We start from the raw sequence: 18,956 nt of genomic DNA, 5'->3' as shown, positions 1-18,956 counted from the left end.
AAGGTACCTTTAATTTATCCTGCCACTAAAAGGGTGTTTCAGGCTCTTCTAAAATTCCCATATTCTATGTTTTCATAGTCATATATCAGTGATATATTATACAGAACTAATTTTATCATTCAACGACAATATTTCCACCGATGCAAAATTTAAACATTAACAAAAACGTTTCAAAACTTGTTAAGTTGCGGCAGTATGATTTCCTACCTTATGATTTAAGTCACGGTTAGTAGGTCTATACAACAATCACAACAGGGAAGGGATTTTTTAAAGAGTAGTTATATAGCAGGCCTAGGCCATGTAGGCCCTAAAACTTTTTAGAATTATTTACAACGGGAGAAATTCTGATGAAGTACGTTACCCATGCTGCCTTCTTTTATGGCTTAATCTCCAAGGCTGCCAAATCAATCTCCTTACACAGCAGCCATGGCGCGGACAGTGCATGTGCACATGATCCTGATGATCTGGTCATGTGTGTGGGATGACTTGACTTGCTGAAAATACAGCAAATAACACTTAACTCAAAGTGAGTCAAACTTGTCAAAGCAAAGCAATGCAGAAAATCTTCTGGAATTTAATTTCTACTGGAAAGCATTCCATTTATATACGGACAACACCAATTTTCCCTAAAAACCATCAGAGAGTGATAACATCATGTCCAAAACAAGCTAAAAATTGACAAATAGCTTAGAAAATGGTCTCATGAGCAGTGAGTTTGTGAAGCACAGCATCAAGCGTTGACCGTCCGCATATGGAAGTCTTTCCAATCTTCTTATCGTTAATAAGTTTATTATAAATTGGGTTTCCGCAACGTTGTTCTACGCGTAAGTTCACTTACTCATTACGATGGGATGCGTGAATGTGAACTTGTGAGGTACTTGCAGCAGAAAGTACGGCGCTAAGGAAGGGTAGACACATATACGTACAATGTATGCACATACAGTACATATCATGCATGTATACGGGTAGCTCCCTCAATCGAGTTTTTACTTGTAGGTTTCAATTGAGGGCGCTAATTTGTGTCGTTTGGTCAACAGTGCTGTTTGTGCATTTCACACAATGATCTCTAAGTTTTCTATTATTACATTATAGAGATTATCAGTGATTTCACGCCGGAAAAAGTGAGTATAATTTCCGTTCACATATTTTTTTGCAAAAGACAAAGACTCGCACAAAGACGAAGACTTGGAACTTATAGCTTATGAAGTTCCTATGAGCAGGGATGAGCTCTGTTGCTTGCCATGCCCTGTATCGCTAATTGGTGGTCGTGTGTCCCCGCTGGGTACCATACGGCGACGGGCGGGCTGAGCATTTTGCAGGAACACACTCCATGCGCTCTGTACGTGTAGGCCACCGAGTGAAGTTCGAGCATAAACGTCGGCATGGTTAGCCTAAATGAATAGAGACCAAATTTTCACCCTGTACTGCTGGGCTTTAGTTTTATGAGAGAGAGAAACAACTTTTTTCATAAACTTGTTTTTCTCCAACATGTCCAATTCCAAAAAGAAAGCCTTGCCTTTTTCCTATTAACCCCTTCATGCCGGGATGCGTTACAACACGCCGTAAAAAATTGAGATCCTCAGCCCACTTTTCAGCTATTATTCTTGGCCCACGCTCGAGCGAACACGGTGAAAGAAGGCAGACCCTGGCTCTTGTGTATTTGGTCTTTGTGTGTAGCCCGGAAATGAAAAGACCGAATTTGCATCATAGTCACCAGCTTCACAAAAGTCTCCACTTTGAAAAGAGGCAACAGGAATGTGGAAGCTTGAGTAGAGCCCCATGCCACCGAACAATCAACCTTTTCACTGTGTAATTCAAAGCGTGCAGAGCATGCTGGGCCACAAACTGAGAATTTGCGGTTTGGCAGGTGGCCTTCGTGGTGAAGCAAGGCTGGAATTCTTGGAGTTGGCTTTCAGAAAGAAATTCCCGTCGAGAAGGGATTAACAAAAAATAAAAAAAAAAGAAATGGCACAGATTTTCAGTTAACTTTGACTGTAAAATACTGGGAAATTTCGTGGGCTAGCACTGGAAAAATGCACAGATCCTGTGAAACCCAATTTATTGGGGGTAGGGGGGAGGGAGTGGCAAGCCTCTCCCCCCAATACTTGCTGGTCATTCTTGGTCATCATGAGCCGCTAACACAGCTTTACGCTACTGGGGAGGTTACAGAAAGATCAACATGATTGTTTTACTAATTTAATTTTTATTAATGATGTATTAAAAAAATAAAACTGTGGATGGCCATGTTGGTCTGTATTAGGTACAAGGGCAAACGGGAGGCAGCACTTTATAGACTAACTAGGGAAGCGAAAAAACTGCTTGAGCTTTGGTAGCAACAACTACAGTGTACATGTAGGATGGGTTACTCTTTTATCGCGGTAGTCATCACATTTCCCGATTGAAATAAAGATTGCTTGCTCGCCTTCCTATCCGTGCTGTTATTTAACTCTTGATTTTTAACTTTATTCATAAAAATTCGTTTGTGTTTCGTTTATTTATTTTCCTGTATGATAGCTCAGAAACTTTGTGTGTGCACCGTATGCAAGTGAAGATGGAGTTTCTATTATCGCGGTATCCAGGAATGGTTTCAACGATGGCCTTTAAAGCACTTTGTTTATGAATAAATAAAGATATAAAGAATGATTTTGTTTTCAGAGAAAAACAAAATAGCCTCATTTTGTGATAATGTTCCATTTTACCTGTAATTGACTCCATATTTCCAGTCTCTTCCTTATAGATGCCAAACGCTAAGAGAACACGATGGGAACAATTGCACTGCATCACCTTACACTTAGTAATCTGGAAAGAAATGACTTCTTTTATTTCACCAGAACTTGTTTACTCCAATCTTAAATGTAGCTACAACTTTGACATTTATCTTATTATTTAGATTGGTGTTTTGCCCAAGGAATAATTATTCATGTTGGTGTTGCAAACTTCATTTTTTCTGGTGGACTCATTTTTTTGTCAATGTCTGAAACTATTGTTAAAAATGTCTTCCTTCTGAGTTCTTATTTTCCCCGAGAATTATAACCATCTCATTAGACCTGAACTATTTTATTCAAAATTTATGTTACAAATTCTAAATATCCATTGCAAATTCTTCAAGTTGTATAAGAAAAGCAAAAAAAAGCGACACGCTTTACGCATGCAAAATGTTTTTCAGCGCAGAAGCCGTTATTTTGACTCCAAAAAAAGCGGGGCGTTTTGGCAGTTAAAATGAACTTTTAGACACTTTTGTCATTTTGAAACTGACATATGGGAACCCAGCAACGGATATCCAAGGGCAGGGTGGCGTCAGAAATAACTGTTAAAGAGAAAGACAGTAGGTAATGACAGACACAGTCAAGGAGAATTAACAAATTTCAGAAAAAAGTGCATCTTTTGTTAAAAATTATCAAAGCTTATGAAAATATGCAGAATGTCTCTCTCTGTTTTAATAAAACTTATCAGGCCATAAATTATTGAATACCTGGGCGAGTGTTGCCGATTGGGAACTCACTGGGAACGCAAAATTCAAAATTTCGGATACCGCGATAATAGAGTTACTGCGATGATATAGGAACCGAGTATACTTCTTCAGCTGCAATGAGCTGCAATTTTGGCAGTGAGGTATCGATAGAAACCAAGCTGGAGATGGCTGGGAAGATTTATCCTGGTAGGGTGAAAGGAAGCCACTTTAAAAAATAGGATTTGATCCATCCCACCATGATCAAAGGTGTATAGCTGTGCAAAGGCTTTGATAAGTGAACACTTCAATATTAATCAGCCATCTTGACTCTCAAATTTCAGATTGTTAACATCGTTTCAAGCCGAGACGAATCCACCATGACAGATCTGACTGAGAGAATTAATGTCTTCATATCAGATCTTAAGAAGGGGTGAGTCAGTGTTGGGATTGCAGTTGTTTCTTTATTCATGTTTATTCAGCGTTCTGTCATTTTCAACAGTCATCATGAAAACCAGTGTGATGTCAAATCTATTTTTCCTGATAAATACTGCATATGCACTTCTTTGCCGAACCCGAGCAAGCTTGTGGGTTTTTCACAAGCCTTCAGACAATAATGAACCTACAGAGTTTGTAAATGTATGTCAGTGCATGGCAAAACACCCAATATAAAAAATTAACCCTATTTTAATCTGACCTCTCCCCCATAACTTACCCTTTCCCTTATCTCCACCTACCCCACCCAACCAAGAAGGTTCTGCCAATATTCAATAATAATCACTCTTCAAATTGTAAATTTTGTACTTTCTTCTGTTTCTTTTATCTTGTTTTAATAGAAGGGTAAAAGGTTCCTATGACGTGGCCCACCAGACCCTGTCCCTTCTCCGTCGGGTCATCGCCCAGACACGGTGGGGCAGCGCGGCCGAGCTGATGGCCCGCATCCGGCAGGAAGGGCTGAGGATGATGGGGGCTCAGCCAGCTGAGTCGGCCGTGGGCAACATGGTCCGGCGGGTCATCAAGATCATCCGGGAAGAATTCGCTGCGTGAGTGTGATGAACCCACCCTTGGAGAAAATACAAAAAAGCACCCTTAACAAATTTTTCTGCCTGGAGGACGTTTTCGTTGTTGGTTTTCCGTGCAGAGAAACCACCACCACATTGGTACATGTATTGCTCAGTGTGTGTGATATTAAATTTTAGGAGCATGTGTGTAATTTGGCCAGTTGCTGCACCCTTTTACTTAAATACCTACAGATGCTTTGCATAGTAGCCATCTTGTAGGGCAGTTCTTTTCTTCCATAGGGAACATTCCTTTTTGCATGCCCTGTGGAATAAAAGCACGGGCCTCCAAGATGGCAGCCATGCAAGCCCTCAATTAACATGCCCTTACAGCCTATGTGCAAGCATGGTGCCATTGCAGAAGTTACTTCCAATTCTGCCGGCAGGATTTGTCTCTCCGCCCCAAGCGGGACTAAAAGAGGGCGTGCTTTTACATGTAAACTTCAGTCCTTTGGAGGGTACTCACTGTGGAGCACGTCAGTGCATTTGTCACTGGCCAAATTGAGCAAGGCACAACCAATTTAAAATGAAATGCATGGTTTTCGCGCGTGCACTGGGCACATGCATGAGCTCAGTTGAAAAACTTCCCACGAGCCTGTTTCTCCTTTGCCCTTGAGGGCGCATTCAACTCAGGGCAGATAACCAGTGCCTCGTTGTTGATGAATAACAATTAGCCTGCTCTCAAGCATTAGTCGGATGGATTCCTCACACACTGAGACAACATGGATCTGCACTGTGGGTCTTTTCTTGATCGATCACTAACCTGATTTCATTACCCCGTCAGAATAATCAAGGGGCAGAGCGTGGATTCTGCCGACCAACAGGAGTCGTTGCATGTGAGTCAAGACTTTTAAATATACACATGCATTTTTGTAAATGTTTATGCGCTCCTTCAGCATGATGGAATATGATCTGTATTGACATAAATGCTAGACTTGCGCAGACGCTCAACCACTCAACCGAATTTGTTGGGGTCAGGTGGCTGGTTTGAAACACAGGTAGATAACTTGTGTGCTATGTGTAGCGAGAGCAGTATTGAACTGCAGTAAAGGTGACGAAACCATAAGGTCAAGGTGTGGAAGAATTCTCCACGAGCCATTTCTCCAGAACAGTACTTGACCACTGCATCAGTGTCAATGTTGTTTTCTTTTTTCCTCTAGCCATTTGCCGTAACATTTTCCCAAAATCAGTCAAAAATTGCTACGTCGTGTTTTGGAAGATTTTGAGGGATTTGGTAGCACAAAATTCAGAAAGTGTTATTGTTCATGGGGCAGGCTCCAAGTTTCTGGTCTTAGTAAAAGAGGAGGTACAATTGATGTCATGCACAGGTGCGAGATGTCTTAGAATAAATGACCTTTCTGGGTCAACAAGATGATTTTTTTTATTGGTTTAGGTATTTTAAATTAGTCATTAAGTTTTTTGGGGGGAATTAGCTGTTTTCATGAAGTATTTGAAGTTATTTCTCTCATTTTATGACAGAAAATGCTGGTGGCTGAAGGTCAAGTTGATGACTTCAGCATCCCAACTCCCAGCCTCAAGGTATACGTTATGATAATGCCAACCTGTCATTGAGTGTACATTTATATCAGCAGCTTGCTGGACTGCCCCACAACACCACTCGAGCGAGGAGCAAATTGACTGCAAATACGGCATTTCTGTTGCCCTACACAAGGTTATTCAAACTGCAGTCGTTACCACTAGTCCACGCTTACTTTCCAGGTGCGCGTCATTGAGAGTATCAACGAGCTGTTCACGGAACTCGAGAGCAGCGCCGACAACATTGCCATGCAAGCACTGGAGCACATCCACTCCAACGAAGTCATCATGACCATGGGCAAATCGCGCACAGTACAAGCATTCCTGCTGGTAGGCTTTCCAATTTTCACGATTCACTTTTAAACATGCATTTCAGGTTGAATACAACTCACTAACAAGCCTGAACCACAAAGACATAAGTTTGTACTGATATCACGTCAAATGGGAAAATAAATTTCCACTTGAATTTTAAATTGACAGAAATTACCAGACTATAAATAGCTGCATACTGCAGTGAAACAAATCTTTTAGATGGAAGGTTCACTTTGTCTCGTACCTGGAATACCTGCACACCTCTGGAAATCAGATTATCTTGAAGTAAAAAACCTGAAAACGTTTACATCACCACTAAACACTTTATCTAGGAATACAAGTGTCTTGTATCACCGAAGGGTTTCTGGATAAAATTTAACATCAAAACTCTTGGTGTGCTTAAATCTTGTGATTGATGTGTTTTATCATAGCTTTTTCTCATTGACATTAGAATGCAGCTCGGAAACGCAAGTTTCATGTGATAGTCGCTGAAGGAGCACCATCCTATCAGGTTCGTCTGTTGGAAGCACTGAACAGTTAGCAAGCCAGATTCATTTTGTCTGTTCATTTGTTGTCATTGGTCTCTTTGTTTTTGTGTGTTTTTTCCATTTTCCAGTAAGTTCCATTGATATATTGGACCATGTTTGAGTGAAAGCCTCCAAGCAAAAACTGCGGCCAGATTTAATGATTCAAATACTGTGTATTTGACAATTAAGGGTCAGAAATTGGCAACAAGGCTGGCCGAAGAGAAGATACAAACGACGGTCATCACCGACTCAGCCGTCTTTGCCATCATGTCAAGGGTCAACAAGGTCATCATTGGTACTCACACAGTCATGGCCAATGGCGGGTAATTATAGGCATTGCTCAAGGTTTTCGTTGTCATAATCTGTCTGGGAATTGGACACTACACAATTTGCGAAAAGTCTCCATATGTCCAGTCTTGTATGTCCATAGACTTGATTTTTGAATCCATTACAGACTGCATACACTTTCTGCTTTCTCTTTGCCTCTAAGGTTGAAAGCTGTGAGCGGGAGCTATGCATTAGCACTGGCGGCCAAGCACCACTCGGTCCCTGTGAGTAGATACTATTTTCAAGCATGTCCGGTATGAAAACCAAGGATTCCTCAAAAGAATTCTAGACACCATAGCTTTTAAGCCTGAAGAATCCTGTACACAGGAGATAGTGAAAAGCAGGTACTGTTTCAGAGGTAATTCTGAGTAAAATCTCCATGCAATCAGAGAAGGCCCCATCCACATGTGGACATAAAACCCAGCCTGAAGAGGTGACCAACCCGACTGATGTTGGCTGTAGGTATTGACTTCAAGCCAGCTCCTTCCCAACATGTATGAGAAGCCAGTTTAGTGTCGGGAATGTTCTCGGTTTACTGACTCTCATTGCAATGTGGTCATGTTTCAGCTAATCGTTTGCGCTCCAATGTTCAAGCTGTCGCCTCAACATCTATGCTCATATGATCAGGTAAGTCACTACCTAAAAACATGATTAGAAACATCAACATGTCATAGACGTAAATGATGCTACGTTTACCACGCATTCAAGAAGCCAGATGGGTTTAACCTGAGCATACACTACGGGAGGCATCCAGCTGTTTCAGTATCTGCCTTGTTTCTTGTCTTGCAGGACGGCTTCAATAAGTTTGAGTCGCCCCAAGATGTGATGAGGTTTGCCGAGGGCGACGTCCTCTCCAAGGTGCAGATACACAATCCCGTGTTTGACTACGTCCCACCAGAGCTAGTCACCCTCTATCTGTCCAACATGTAAGCTCAAAATACATTTTCCTTGGGGCTTGTTGTAACTTGTAAGAAGTGACTCATCTGCTGTTAGACTGGTCTAATGCTTTTTCAGATGACTGAACTGCTTTGAGTGTTTACAAATTGGAGCATTCAACTCAACCTCGAGTGTATCTATGTTGAATGTTGATCAGGATATTCGATGAAAAATCTATACTTATGTATCCATAGAAGTAGGGTTTTAATTTAGTCTGATGAGTGTATTTTTAATTTGCCATCATTTTAGCTTTCCTGTTTGTAATTTGTCTTTTGTGAAGGCCAAGTGAATTTCCCCAGTTTTGGATAATAAATGATAATCTGATCGGATCTCTAATCACAATATGGAGTATGGTTGTATTGGTTCTGTACATGAACTAAAGAGGACACCCTTTGCTAACAGTCTCTATTTTAATAGAGATGTTGCCCGTCTTCATTGAAGAGTAGTTCTTACAAACAGTTCTGAACCCTTGCTTTTTTTTCGAAACAAAGTCTTCCTGAATCCTCCAAAATCCTTCAACCTTAGGAAACTAATGCTTCTGAAGAGTAGTTCTTACAAACAGTTCTGAACCCTTGCTTTTTTTTCGAAACAAAGTCTTCCTGAATCCTCCAAAATCCTTCAACCTTAGGAAACTAATGCTTCGTACTTCAAATCTCAAGGAACCTCAAGCCCCATGTTAAGTGGTAGTGGCTGAGCTTTACCTTCCTTAACCCCACAAAACCCTCCAAAATCACACCATTCAAGGGAACTTGTTTCCTTCCCTTTGCAGAGGTGGCAACGCACCATCTTACGTCTACCGGTTACTCAGCGAGTTGTACCATCCCGATGATCATAACCTCACCACTTGTTAGTGGCTGGTCTTCGTATCATCCAGAACTCCATGAAACTGACAGCAGGCAAGTGTGAACATCCTTGAACATCTTATATTGCCTGGCCTGGTTCCCCCACTCTGTCTTCAGCTAGCCTGAATGGGTCGTGAATCTGGAGTACTGACTGGAAACAACAAAGTCATCTGAGAACTTTCACAGCCAAATGGATGGATGTTTAATGCATCAGCTGTCTTGACCCTTCTTGCCTCTCTGTATGCCATAATTGGATGGACACAAGTGGACAACCATCCTACGGGCAACACTAGGTCATGCCCTGAAATATTTCCACTGTGAGCCTCCCAAAGATGAGTTGATATCGTGTTTCACAAGCCTCCCAAAGGCGAGTTGATATTGTTTCACAAGCCTCAGAGGCAAGTGCCAGTGAGACTTCCCAAGCACTGTGGGATTTAAGCGACTCCAAACATAGTGGCCAGTGTCCTTGACCAATGAGGCATTCCCATCAGGCATTCTCAAATGGGCTCATCTCTTTTGTTTGAGCGCACCCTGCTTAAAACGACTGGATATATCCCTGCTTACTGTAGAGAATTCTGTGTTTACAGGATATGCATGTACCGGTTAGTAAGGACTCTTGCTTCGGTAGCACAACATTTCTGTGCTGGAGATTTAGGCACAGAATGGTGATTACAAACATACAAGTGGTTGGATTCTGTGGTTGGCAAAGCCATGGACTTGCACCCCAACTTCTTATATACTTCCAAAACAAAATCTAATGTTAACATCATGGTGAATTCTCCTTTGTGAGGGGGGTGCACCAAAAGGTTAGATAACTGAATAAAAATGCCAATAATAATACAAAGCGAACTTGACAAGGGGACTTACATAGATGGTTTATTGTAAGGCACTTTCTGAAGTTCCAGTACAGTTTATTCACAGATTACCACTTTACAAAAATTGGTTTAGTATAATTGGTCAGTATTGACATAATTTGAGGTATAAAAGGGGACAAAAATAGCCAATTTGTTCTACTTCTCTTAACAACAGTTACATATAATACTTGGTTACTGGTTGACAGTCAGAACACCTCCAAGTGATTTATCACTATTTCATGTTAAAAATGCCATAATGTATCATTGCAACTATTTGATGTATACAAAGAAGATGCATTGTTTCATCATTTGTTTCACCGAATTATTCTGAAAATTCCTTGCTATCTTGTTCTTATATTATTATGTGTATTTCAAATGCTCAATGATCATTTCTCATTAAATTTACATGGCAGTCGTCTAGTTTGCCCCACGCGCATAATCAGCACTGATGGGTTCACCAAATTACAAACCTGTCACTTTAAAGGCATGCAACAAACTAAAGAAGTCTGACATGTCTGATGAAAATGCTAAAATGTCAGAACTGGGCCTGTAAGCTGTAAGCACAATGAAAGGCACGCTTACCTTGGGGGAAAAATTTGCTTAACAAAGTGACAAAATAATGGAAATCCCTACTGAAAGTGCAAGCATAAGCACAACCAAGCCAAGCACTGCCATGGAATAGTGCTTACAGTGAGCAAAAATTTCTGCCACAGGAAAGCACAACTTTCCTGCTAACTTATTAAGCAGTGCCATGAAATTGGACTGTTGTGCAAGACAGACAGTAAGCCAGTATTCCAACAGTGCATGCCCAAAATAAAGCATGTCCAAGGTCATTCAAGATCAGCAATAATACACACCCCAGCTCTGCCCTATCAGTACCGCAGTATGCCAACTAGCATGTGTGCTTTGTTCTTGAAAGGCCTGGCCTTTTTGAAAACCCACCTGGCTCATTAGGAAGGGGGACTGCAGGGTTTACACATTAACCCTAACCCCCTACGGTGTATGGAAACTCATACTGAAATCGGAGGATTTGGGACTGTAAGGGCTATCTGAAGCATACGGTTTAAGAATGCAGTCCACAATTATTGTATGCTGTACACGTATGTACAACGCTCCTCATTCTCTGCTGAGACTACATCATTTCAATGCTAGAAAATTCGTGGAGTACCTTTGAGCACGGACAAAATGAAACATGACCTCTTGCAAACTGGGTATGCCTAATTTCCAAGATGCACATGAATGATTCTAGTAGATGGCCCAAAATGGTTTTAAAAAAACCCCAAAATAAAAACTACTCTCCTGCAAGCCTACAGGTAGGCGTATGATTGCACATGATTAACAACTTCAGTTTTGCTAGATCTCAATCAAAAATACGCTCAGCTACATTCTTATCTACAATTTATCAACCCTTGTTCCCAGTGGAATGTGCCAGCAAATATAAAACCAAAGGGATTTTATAGTTGTAATTTCTATGTACTTTCTTTTATTCAATTACATTATGGGTATGTAAAAAAAAAAGGAAACCTACTTTTTCGTCACCCTCTAAACTTTACTCACTGTATAACAACGGCCATACAATCATTTGCATTTAGCACGCTGCCTTGGTATAAAAATCCGCACAACGCCACCGGCAGTTAGCTGTCAAAGGACTTGGACTACAATGTTAATATTTGCTTCAATTCATCCTTGTCGAAGTTTGTCGTCACCTAAACTGATTCTGTGAAGATTTGTCAAAGGGGATGTCTTTGCTTGTCACAGATCTTAATAACAGTGCTAGTTATCAACCTCCCTCAAAGTGCGATTGGCCAGAAAATGATACTTTACACCTTGGTTGAGTACGAACCTGTTGTTAAACGCAAACATACATGATTTAGTACGAGTGAGTGCCTATATGTAAGTAAAATAAACATATTCAGTGCCATTTACACGTGTTGCCAGGCACAAGCCGACATGAAGGCAAACTTGCTATGTGCGTGTAGAAGCAAAACAAAACTGTTAAGCCAAAACAACGTAGACTGCATTTGAAGTTCATGTCTCTGTACCTTACAGGTGATTACCGACAAAAATTGAGACCGTGATCCAATGTGACATTGCATGAAATTGATTGGCAGAAGTGATGGAATTTGAAGTCTTGGTCTGAACTGATATCTGTGACACCCATGGGATATTGTCACTAATAACCAGCAAGGGCTCATAGTATCGATGACTGATTCTCTCACCTGATATCAACCTCCACACTGAAACTGACGCATGTGGAAGCTCCATTTGTTTTGTTTTTAACAGCTCCTCAGACTAGATGCATGTACGTGTTACGACATGGATCTCAGACAATCTGTGATAAGGTCTCTGCATTCCTAATGACTTCAAGCAAGCCCAGTGCTTAAGCGACTTCAACCCAGGGAAGAAACAAAATAATTCTGTGTTGTGGAGTTTCAAAAATGTGCATAACATCCTTGTGTGTCTCTCCCATAATAATTCTACAAAAATTTCAATACTCTACGCTTGCATCATTTCAAAACTGCTGTTAATGGAGTTTAAAAAATGCTATTCATCCCTTTATACCGGGAGCCATCCACAGCCGCGACTTTGTGTGAGGATTAGTGCATGTCACACATACAGTCTATTCACCATGCAGCTGCTGGTTCAATGGGGCCTGCTGCTGGAACAAGCTTTGCATATTGGACACACCACAGCCCAGCAGTCACGGTCAAAAGAGCCCCGGCGTGAAGGGGTTAAGATTCAGTATAAAAAATTACACTTGAAATTACATAATATAAAACATGTACATATTTGTGTTTTGCATGAGATCACAGAAATATATGCTAAATAACAGTGTGCATGAATGTTAAGTTTGAGCAACAAAAGTAATATTTGTTACAATGATTATCAATGAAAGTCTATATACACATTGCTACCGTTATGTGAAAATGGTGCACTTGGTAAACTGAAACCTGAATATTAAGAAAAAAGGTTGAAATCATCACATTAGTCATCATGTGGATGTGATTTCAAACAACTCAAGAGAGAAAGTCCTCTGAAAAGTCAATTTCAAATAACGAGATAACCTATCACATATCGCACATCACTAGCTGCAAGCATGCAGATCGAGGAGCAAGTGCTTGCGACAATTTCATGAAAAATATCTTAATGAAAAACAGAAGATAAATTGACTTCACAATTCTTGCCTGTATCTGAATAACATGGGAAAATGTGCAAGCGTGTGATGCGTATGACGCACATACGCGTAAGTACCACTGCCGAATTTTCAAATACTTTAAATGAAGCACTGAAGAAATGTCAGAACCGCATCTTTTCAAACAAAACACCGTATTAAAGTTGTATAAAATGATTCCAATTTGCTGAACACTCATTCTTTCAATGTCACGGTGGCCTTTCACAAGTGTGCAGTTTCCAGTGAGTGTGAGATGTAAACTAAAAATACCTCCAATACCTACAGACGATAAAATTAACCGTAATTTTTTGCTCCAAGGATATGAAAATAACTGAAAGTGACACTTTCCATGGGAGAAAAAAATGGCTGTTTACAGAATATATATATTTAAAATCAAAATGTCCTGGATCTGTGAAGAATGCTTTTTCGCAGCATGTGAAGAAAAACTGTCACAAAACAAAGCGATTGTTTCAACCCTTATCGCCCCTCTGTGTATGATTACCATAAATTACAAATTAGCATAGAGATAACTATACGCAGCATAAAGAGCCAACGCATACGTACCCGTCGTGGGGTCAGGGGTCACTCAATGATGTAGAACACCAGCTCCATGATGACCGGTCCCCCCTCGTGCTGCGACACGGCACTGTGCAAGACCGGTATCAGCTCGTTGTCCAGTTCATTCATGTAAACTGGTGGCAGGAGCTCGCCTTTTGACCCAGCCTCGTAGCCAACCTGCCCGAACAAAGAGACAGATTTACAAGCAGGTGGATAAGTCAAAATCACTAAAATCCTGTCACAGGGCCAGAATGAATGGTGTGTACATTACAACGTCTACAGAGATGGAAAATGTCTGTTCCACGAGTGTTATTCTGGTGTCTACTTCATAAAACCAACTTGTTGCATCCCATGATAATGGAACTAAAATCGCTCAAAATCTTACGCTGTCAGAGTCCACAGTCACCCGCAGCGCCAGTTTGACCATGCTGGCATCCCGTAGCTGGTCTAGCTGGCCTGTCATGGCGGCGCAGAACGCCGATGACAACATCTCGGCCAAGCGGCTCTGGTCCACTGGCGACTCCTCGTTCTCTAGGAAGAACACCTCGGTCCAGCGGAGAGAGAGGTTGGAGCGGCCGCCCCGGAAGTCGTTGCCGTGGTGGATGCGGATGCTGTCCACGCCCTCCAGGGAGCGGCCATCAATGGGGCTCAAAACACTGCAGCCAAGAGTAAATTTATACGGATTAAAAAGTCTGAACCATAGCAGTGCTCTGTAAACAAAAATATGCCCATCTACAAATCTGCAAGAGGTCTTATCCCCTAGGAAAACCCACACCCTTCTTCAAAAACTCAATTAGCCCCTTTTGCACAAAAATATTTTCCTGAGATTTCATCACAAAGCATTACCAATTTCCATATTGCTCTACTTTTCTTACCCTTGACTGAATTTTTTAGAAATGTAAAATATGCTATGTTTAAAAATAAGGATTCCATTAGCATGGAATGTTTCTGCTGTATTGATTTCCAAAATGCTTTCATAGACTTTACCTAAACTCATTTCTTTTCCAGAATTTTCAACATTTTTACAAAATTTTTTTGGGTCAAAGAGCAGGCCTAGGAAGTCATGTGCTTCTCTTTCAATTTCCTGTTGGCATTTAAGGTTTCAAAATAAATATGGAAGGTGTAAGAAAGCAAGGGGTGGGAAAAACTGATTTGTCACCCACCCCACGTTGACAGTCTTGTCATCGTCCACCCACTTGACCGTGACCGTTTCGTCGGGTCGCTCGGCCTGCGTGGCACCGCAGGGAATGGGTAGGTCCAGCATGTCCCGCAGGGCCTGGCGGAGGGCGGCCATGGTCTCGGGGAGGATCTGGATCATCAGGCCATCCTCCACGATACTGGACTTGGCCGTCAGGCCCGAGGTGGTCTTCAGGGCGCCGTTGAAGACCACGAAACTGGCCCCGGTGACTGGGGTTGGCAGAGGAGGAGAAAAAAGAAAATTAAGAGAACAGATCAGAAAGATGTCATGTATTCAAAAAGTGTTAAAAGCTTGTGTGTGTTTGGGGGGGCGACTAGATGATACAAAGTGTTATGAAAACTGATGACAGTGGAAAGGATGGTACAAACTAACATAACATAGGTTGGAATACTGGTTGTTTCCTCGTCATTCACCTCTGTGACCCAGGTTCGATTCCTGGCACAGTCCAAAATGTGGACTCAGTTCTCAGTCCCTGCCTGATTCCTTGAGGTTTTCACTCAGAACTTTTTTTCTGGGTTTTCCTCCCAGCTCTAAAACTGTTACTGCTTCTCCCTTCTCCTCTCTACAGATTTCATTCAGGATTATGAGCCACAACGCCAAGGACGTTTTTGAGGAGTCCTTGGTTTTATAAACGTTTAATAATAATAACAAGAACATCAGCCGATCACGCCATGGGTGTAAATACATAATATAAAAGTAATTTCGTTAGCTTCCATCTACATGAGAACCAATTCCAATGAATTCCTCTCTCAGTTTTGGGGGATTTCAAATAAAACAGATTGTTAAACTTAACCCCTGCGGGTATTTTGGCAATAAGTCTTCCTGAATCCACTGAAATCAATAACATACAGCCTATAACTAAGTATACCCTCTGTCTTTTTCCTGACAAAAACAGGTAGCGTCTTGAACTTTGCGCAAGTTCACAATGGGTTAACTTTTCAGTTGTATTTCCATCCAAAACTGAGCCAGACCTCAGCCTCGTCACCGAGCTTCATCTCAGAGTGGCTCAACATGGGAGTACTAAATACGCGAACATGACCACCCGAGCTGCGAGTTTGAAACAGAAAGCCCAAGCCACAGGACGACTGGTCTGGTACCCACCCTTCCGGGGCTTGTTCTGTATGCTGATCGCCTGGGTCTGGTAGGTGCCTTCGTCGTTCTGGATGCACACCAGGTGGGAGTCGGCCTCGGTGCTGAAGTTGGCAGCGATGGCCATCACGTGTTCGTTGGAGTTGTTCACCACCTTCATGACCTGTGGAAATCAGATACCAAGAAAAAAAACTCATCACCGATGAACTTGCCACAAACCTGTAGAACCCAGACATGGATGCTTTTCCAGTCACTGCTCACAGGTTCAAAGCTTGCTCGTCAATTTCTTTGTTTCTCTTTACAACTAATACGTAAAGCACATCGTCAGTCTCCCTAAGCGGTCCATTTGATGACAGGATAAGTACACCTATTATACAAGAATCACGAGCTACCGAGCGACAGATGTCAACGTACCTCATTGTACCTGTTCCGTGGTATCTGGATCAATGTCTCCCTCTCTTGCATGTGAATGACTATGCCAGGGATGACCGGTAGTTTGTACTGGTAGTTCTTGAAATCCTGCAGAGAGAGAGAGAGAAAAGACTCTTCCTGAAGACGGACAGAGAGAGTTCCGATCCAGACACGGAGTGTCTGCCTGAGAGCTTTTCTCAGAAGTTTACTCACACCAATCTAATGAGATCTTTCCATCAAAGTGCGACTATAGACTTGACATTATTTTCTCAACTTTTAATGATTTTCTCAACTTACTCTTGACAAGTTATACGCTGTGTGTTCTACAGTTCACTACTCTGTTCCAAAAAACTTTTAAAGAACTACGCATTTCTGACAGTGGAAAGATTTTTGAGGGTTAATCCATGGACCAGTGACCTGCATAGTTGGCATTTGTGGAGGAGGTAAACTTACAGCAAGAAGGTTCATGATGGTGTGTCCTATCTCACCAAAGACAGGCTTACGGAAACGCACGCTCATCAACGGACAAGGATAGTCTGTTGAGAAATGAAAAGGGTTACATATTAGTATCAGAGTGGGAAAAAATTGTTTGTGAATCGGGCTCTGTTGACTGAAGGTACGTATACACCAAAATCTCTAGTAGAGGCAATTATGGTTTGCATATATCTACTAGCAATAAGGACAATAAGGACACCTGTTATTAAATGCAATTATCTCCCTGAGGCAAAGTGCATCTTGAAAGGGTTCACGGTACCCACTGCTTCATCTGAGTCGGACCGGCAAGCTGACACCAGCCAGCTAGGTGGTCAAGTGGTAAAGACGTCTGCACTGGTATAAGCAGGAGGTTGTGATTTTGAGTCCCATCGGATCCAGCTTGTGAATTTTCCATAAGCTCACAAACAAGTACTGAGTATACAGTGTTTATGAATATACTTCTGTGTCAGGGCAAAACCTGAAATTCAGTTTAACATCTCCCCAATGCAAAGTACGTCTTGAAAGACATGAGCTCATGTTTAACCTCCTGCTGCCAGGGGACACATTTTCGAGCACCTAGGCTTTATACATGAAGCCGGGGAGCCCTAAACTGGATAAAAGAACTGGGCTTTGTAACAAAAGACCATACTCGGCACAAAAGTACTCAGCTGTTGGGAATTGCCAACATTTTTTCGGTTGTCAATACCGGAGGAAATGTTTTGAAAGATTATACCACTATTTGTGGTATTCAGCACAAGCGGATTACCACTGGGGACAAAAGCGCTCCAGCGCTGAGCGATACAATACCGCTGCACACTAATCTGACCCCTATTGAAAAGACGCCAGTCGTGCATTGTGCCAGTTTCGGGAACAAAAGAGTTTTTTTCTCAGCCCTTTTTACAAGGCTGCAGGCCTGGCTGATGTACTCGGGTGTCAATAGATTTTGTCTGTCAGACTAAAGTGGCCACAAGACAGTCATTCGTGTGGGTGTAAACGTCCATTCAATGAAATGGTGAATTTTTGAAGAATTTTGAAAACTGAAAATCTTGAAAATCGCCTGCATGTGTGCACTGCATTTTTCAAACCACACGGCAGCGAGTGGTTAATAAAACACCCAAACAATTTGTCAATAATACTGCAACAGGAGAAACATTTGATGATGGAAGTCTATCGCAATTCATGTTTATCTCCCACAGTTGCCTTGCTTAAAGTTTGAGAACGTGTGATACCCCAGAGGCAGGAATAGGAGTGGAGGGGGGAAATGGGAGGGGGGAAATGGGAGGGGGCGACATAGAGATGGAAGAGACACAGAACAAGTACTGCATCTTGACAGGGTTGTTCTCTGGTACTTTGAAACCAAGAACACACATCTTTGGAATATTGCTGGTGGATGGGGATGGGGGGTATGGAATGAGGGATTGGGGAATGGGCGTGGCCAGGATTTTTTCCAGGAGTGGGAAGTGCTTAACAGCGGTAGACAAATCAGTAATGGTGGAAGAAAGTCAGTTTTGAGGTATTTTTTATAAACAAATTAGTGATTATCATCCCCTTTCATCCTTTTTTTTTGTATTTCTTTCACTCATTTCTGCCCCCTCTGCTTTTAATTTTTTTCCGGGAGGGGGTAGGGGGTAAGTGTCCCTCTTTGCCCCTCCCCACCCGTGACCCCCATGGGTTGGGGTACAACACTTCTGATAAATAACATTACACTGGTATTTTTTTTTCTTCATACACTCACATCTAAATTCGGCCCCCAGTCTGAGCAGGAGCCGCAGGGGGAAGACTTTTGCCCAGGGCGTCTCCCACTTCTGCAGGAGGACGGCGAAGAGGTAAGGGGGCTCCGGCAGCAGCAGCTTGCTGAGACACTGGAAGGAGGGCCTGAGGTAGAGGAAGCCGCCGTGCTCCCGACCGCCCAGGAAACTCTGGCTGAAGAGACTGTGCCCCATGTGGGAGACTGTCACACCTGACATAAAAAAATAGCATTTTTCAACCAAAATCCTCGAAAATGCACTTTTTGCTATTCATCTTATCTCCTCAGTTTTTTTTTCCATTTTGAAGGGTACATTGGTGTCTCCTTAGTTTTTATGCAGAATATTTCCATATTCATGAGCAAAACTGGATGTTGTCCCGGGAAGAAACCCTCAGTAATGCACCGATTTACGGACAAAAACTACTGGAACTATTTAAATTTTGCTTTCTCTTCAATATATGCGAGTT

At 42.0% G+C, this 18,956-nt stretch overlaps 2 protein-coding genes across 7 annotated transcripts in view; one reads left to right on the top strand and one right to left on the bottom strand.

The window, feature by feature from the left end:
• Nucleotides 1-1,076: 1,076 nt before the first annotated feature.
• eif2b2 (eukaryotic translation initiation factor 2B subunit beta) lies at nucleotides 1,077-10,258 on the top strand. The gene is made up of 12 exons (XM_022233567.2): nucleotides 1,077-1,121; nucleotides 3,793-3,881; nucleotides 4,285-4,491; nucleotides 5,291-5,342; nucleotides 5,986-6,045; nucleotides 6,226-6,372; nucleotides 6,806-6,865; nucleotides 7,071-7,204; nucleotides 7,372-7,432; nucleotides 7,776-7,835; nucleotides 7,998-8,134; nucleotides 8,914-10,258. The coding sequence occupies exons 2-12, from the start codon at nucleotides 3,829-3,831 to the stop codon at nucleotides 8,993-8,995; spliced, it is 1,053 nt and encodes a 350-aa protein (XP_022089259.1). The 5' UTR covers nucleotides 1,077-1,121; nucleotides 3,793-3,828; the 3' UTR covers nucleotides 8,996-10,258.
• The window catches only part of LOC110978509 (uncharacterized), a 35,290-nt gene continuing 19,129 nt past the window's right edge, over nucleotides 2,796-18,956 (bottom strand). For 5 of the 6 annotated variants that reach the window (XM_087143879.1, XM_087143881.1, XM_087143882.1 and 2 more), the window contains 7 exons: nucleotides 18,478-18,702; nucleotides 16,722-16,804; nucleotides 16,272-16,376; nucleotides 15,870-16,020; nucleotides 14,734-14,977; nucleotides 13,956-14,226; nucleotides 9,837-13,747 (listed from right to left, as the gene is read on the bottom strand). In XM_087143879.1, the coding sequence (XP_087000005.1) occupies nucleotides 13,595-13,747; nucleotides 13,956-14,226; nucleotides 14,734-14,977; nucleotides 15,870-16,020; nucleotides 16,272-16,376; nucleotides 16,722-16,804; nucleotides 18,478-18,702 (1,232 nt within the window). In that variant the 3' untranslated portion in view covers nucleotides 9,837-13,594. Of the gene's footprint in view, nucleotides 4,512-9,836; nucleotides 13,748-13,955; nucleotides 14,227-14,733; nucleotides 14,978-15,869; nucleotides 16,021-16,271; nucleotides 16,377-16,721; nucleotides 16,805-18,477; nucleotides 18,703-18,956 lie in introns of those variants that run through there. The other variant, XM_087143878.1, reaches the window with a different exon arrangement.

This window comes from Acanthaster planci, linkage group LG12 (genome assembly GCF_054643075.1).
Source record: "Acanthaster planci isolate LZ-2023a linkage group LG12, COTS_SCS, whole genome shotgun sequence".
NCBI classification, from domain to species: domain Eukaryota; kingdom Metazoa; phylum Echinodermata; class Asteroidea; order Valvatida; family Acanthasteridae; genus Acanthaster; species Acanthaster planci.
Note: the sequence above shows the minus strand (reverse complement) of the source record. Positions and strands in the feature narration are given on the sequence as shown.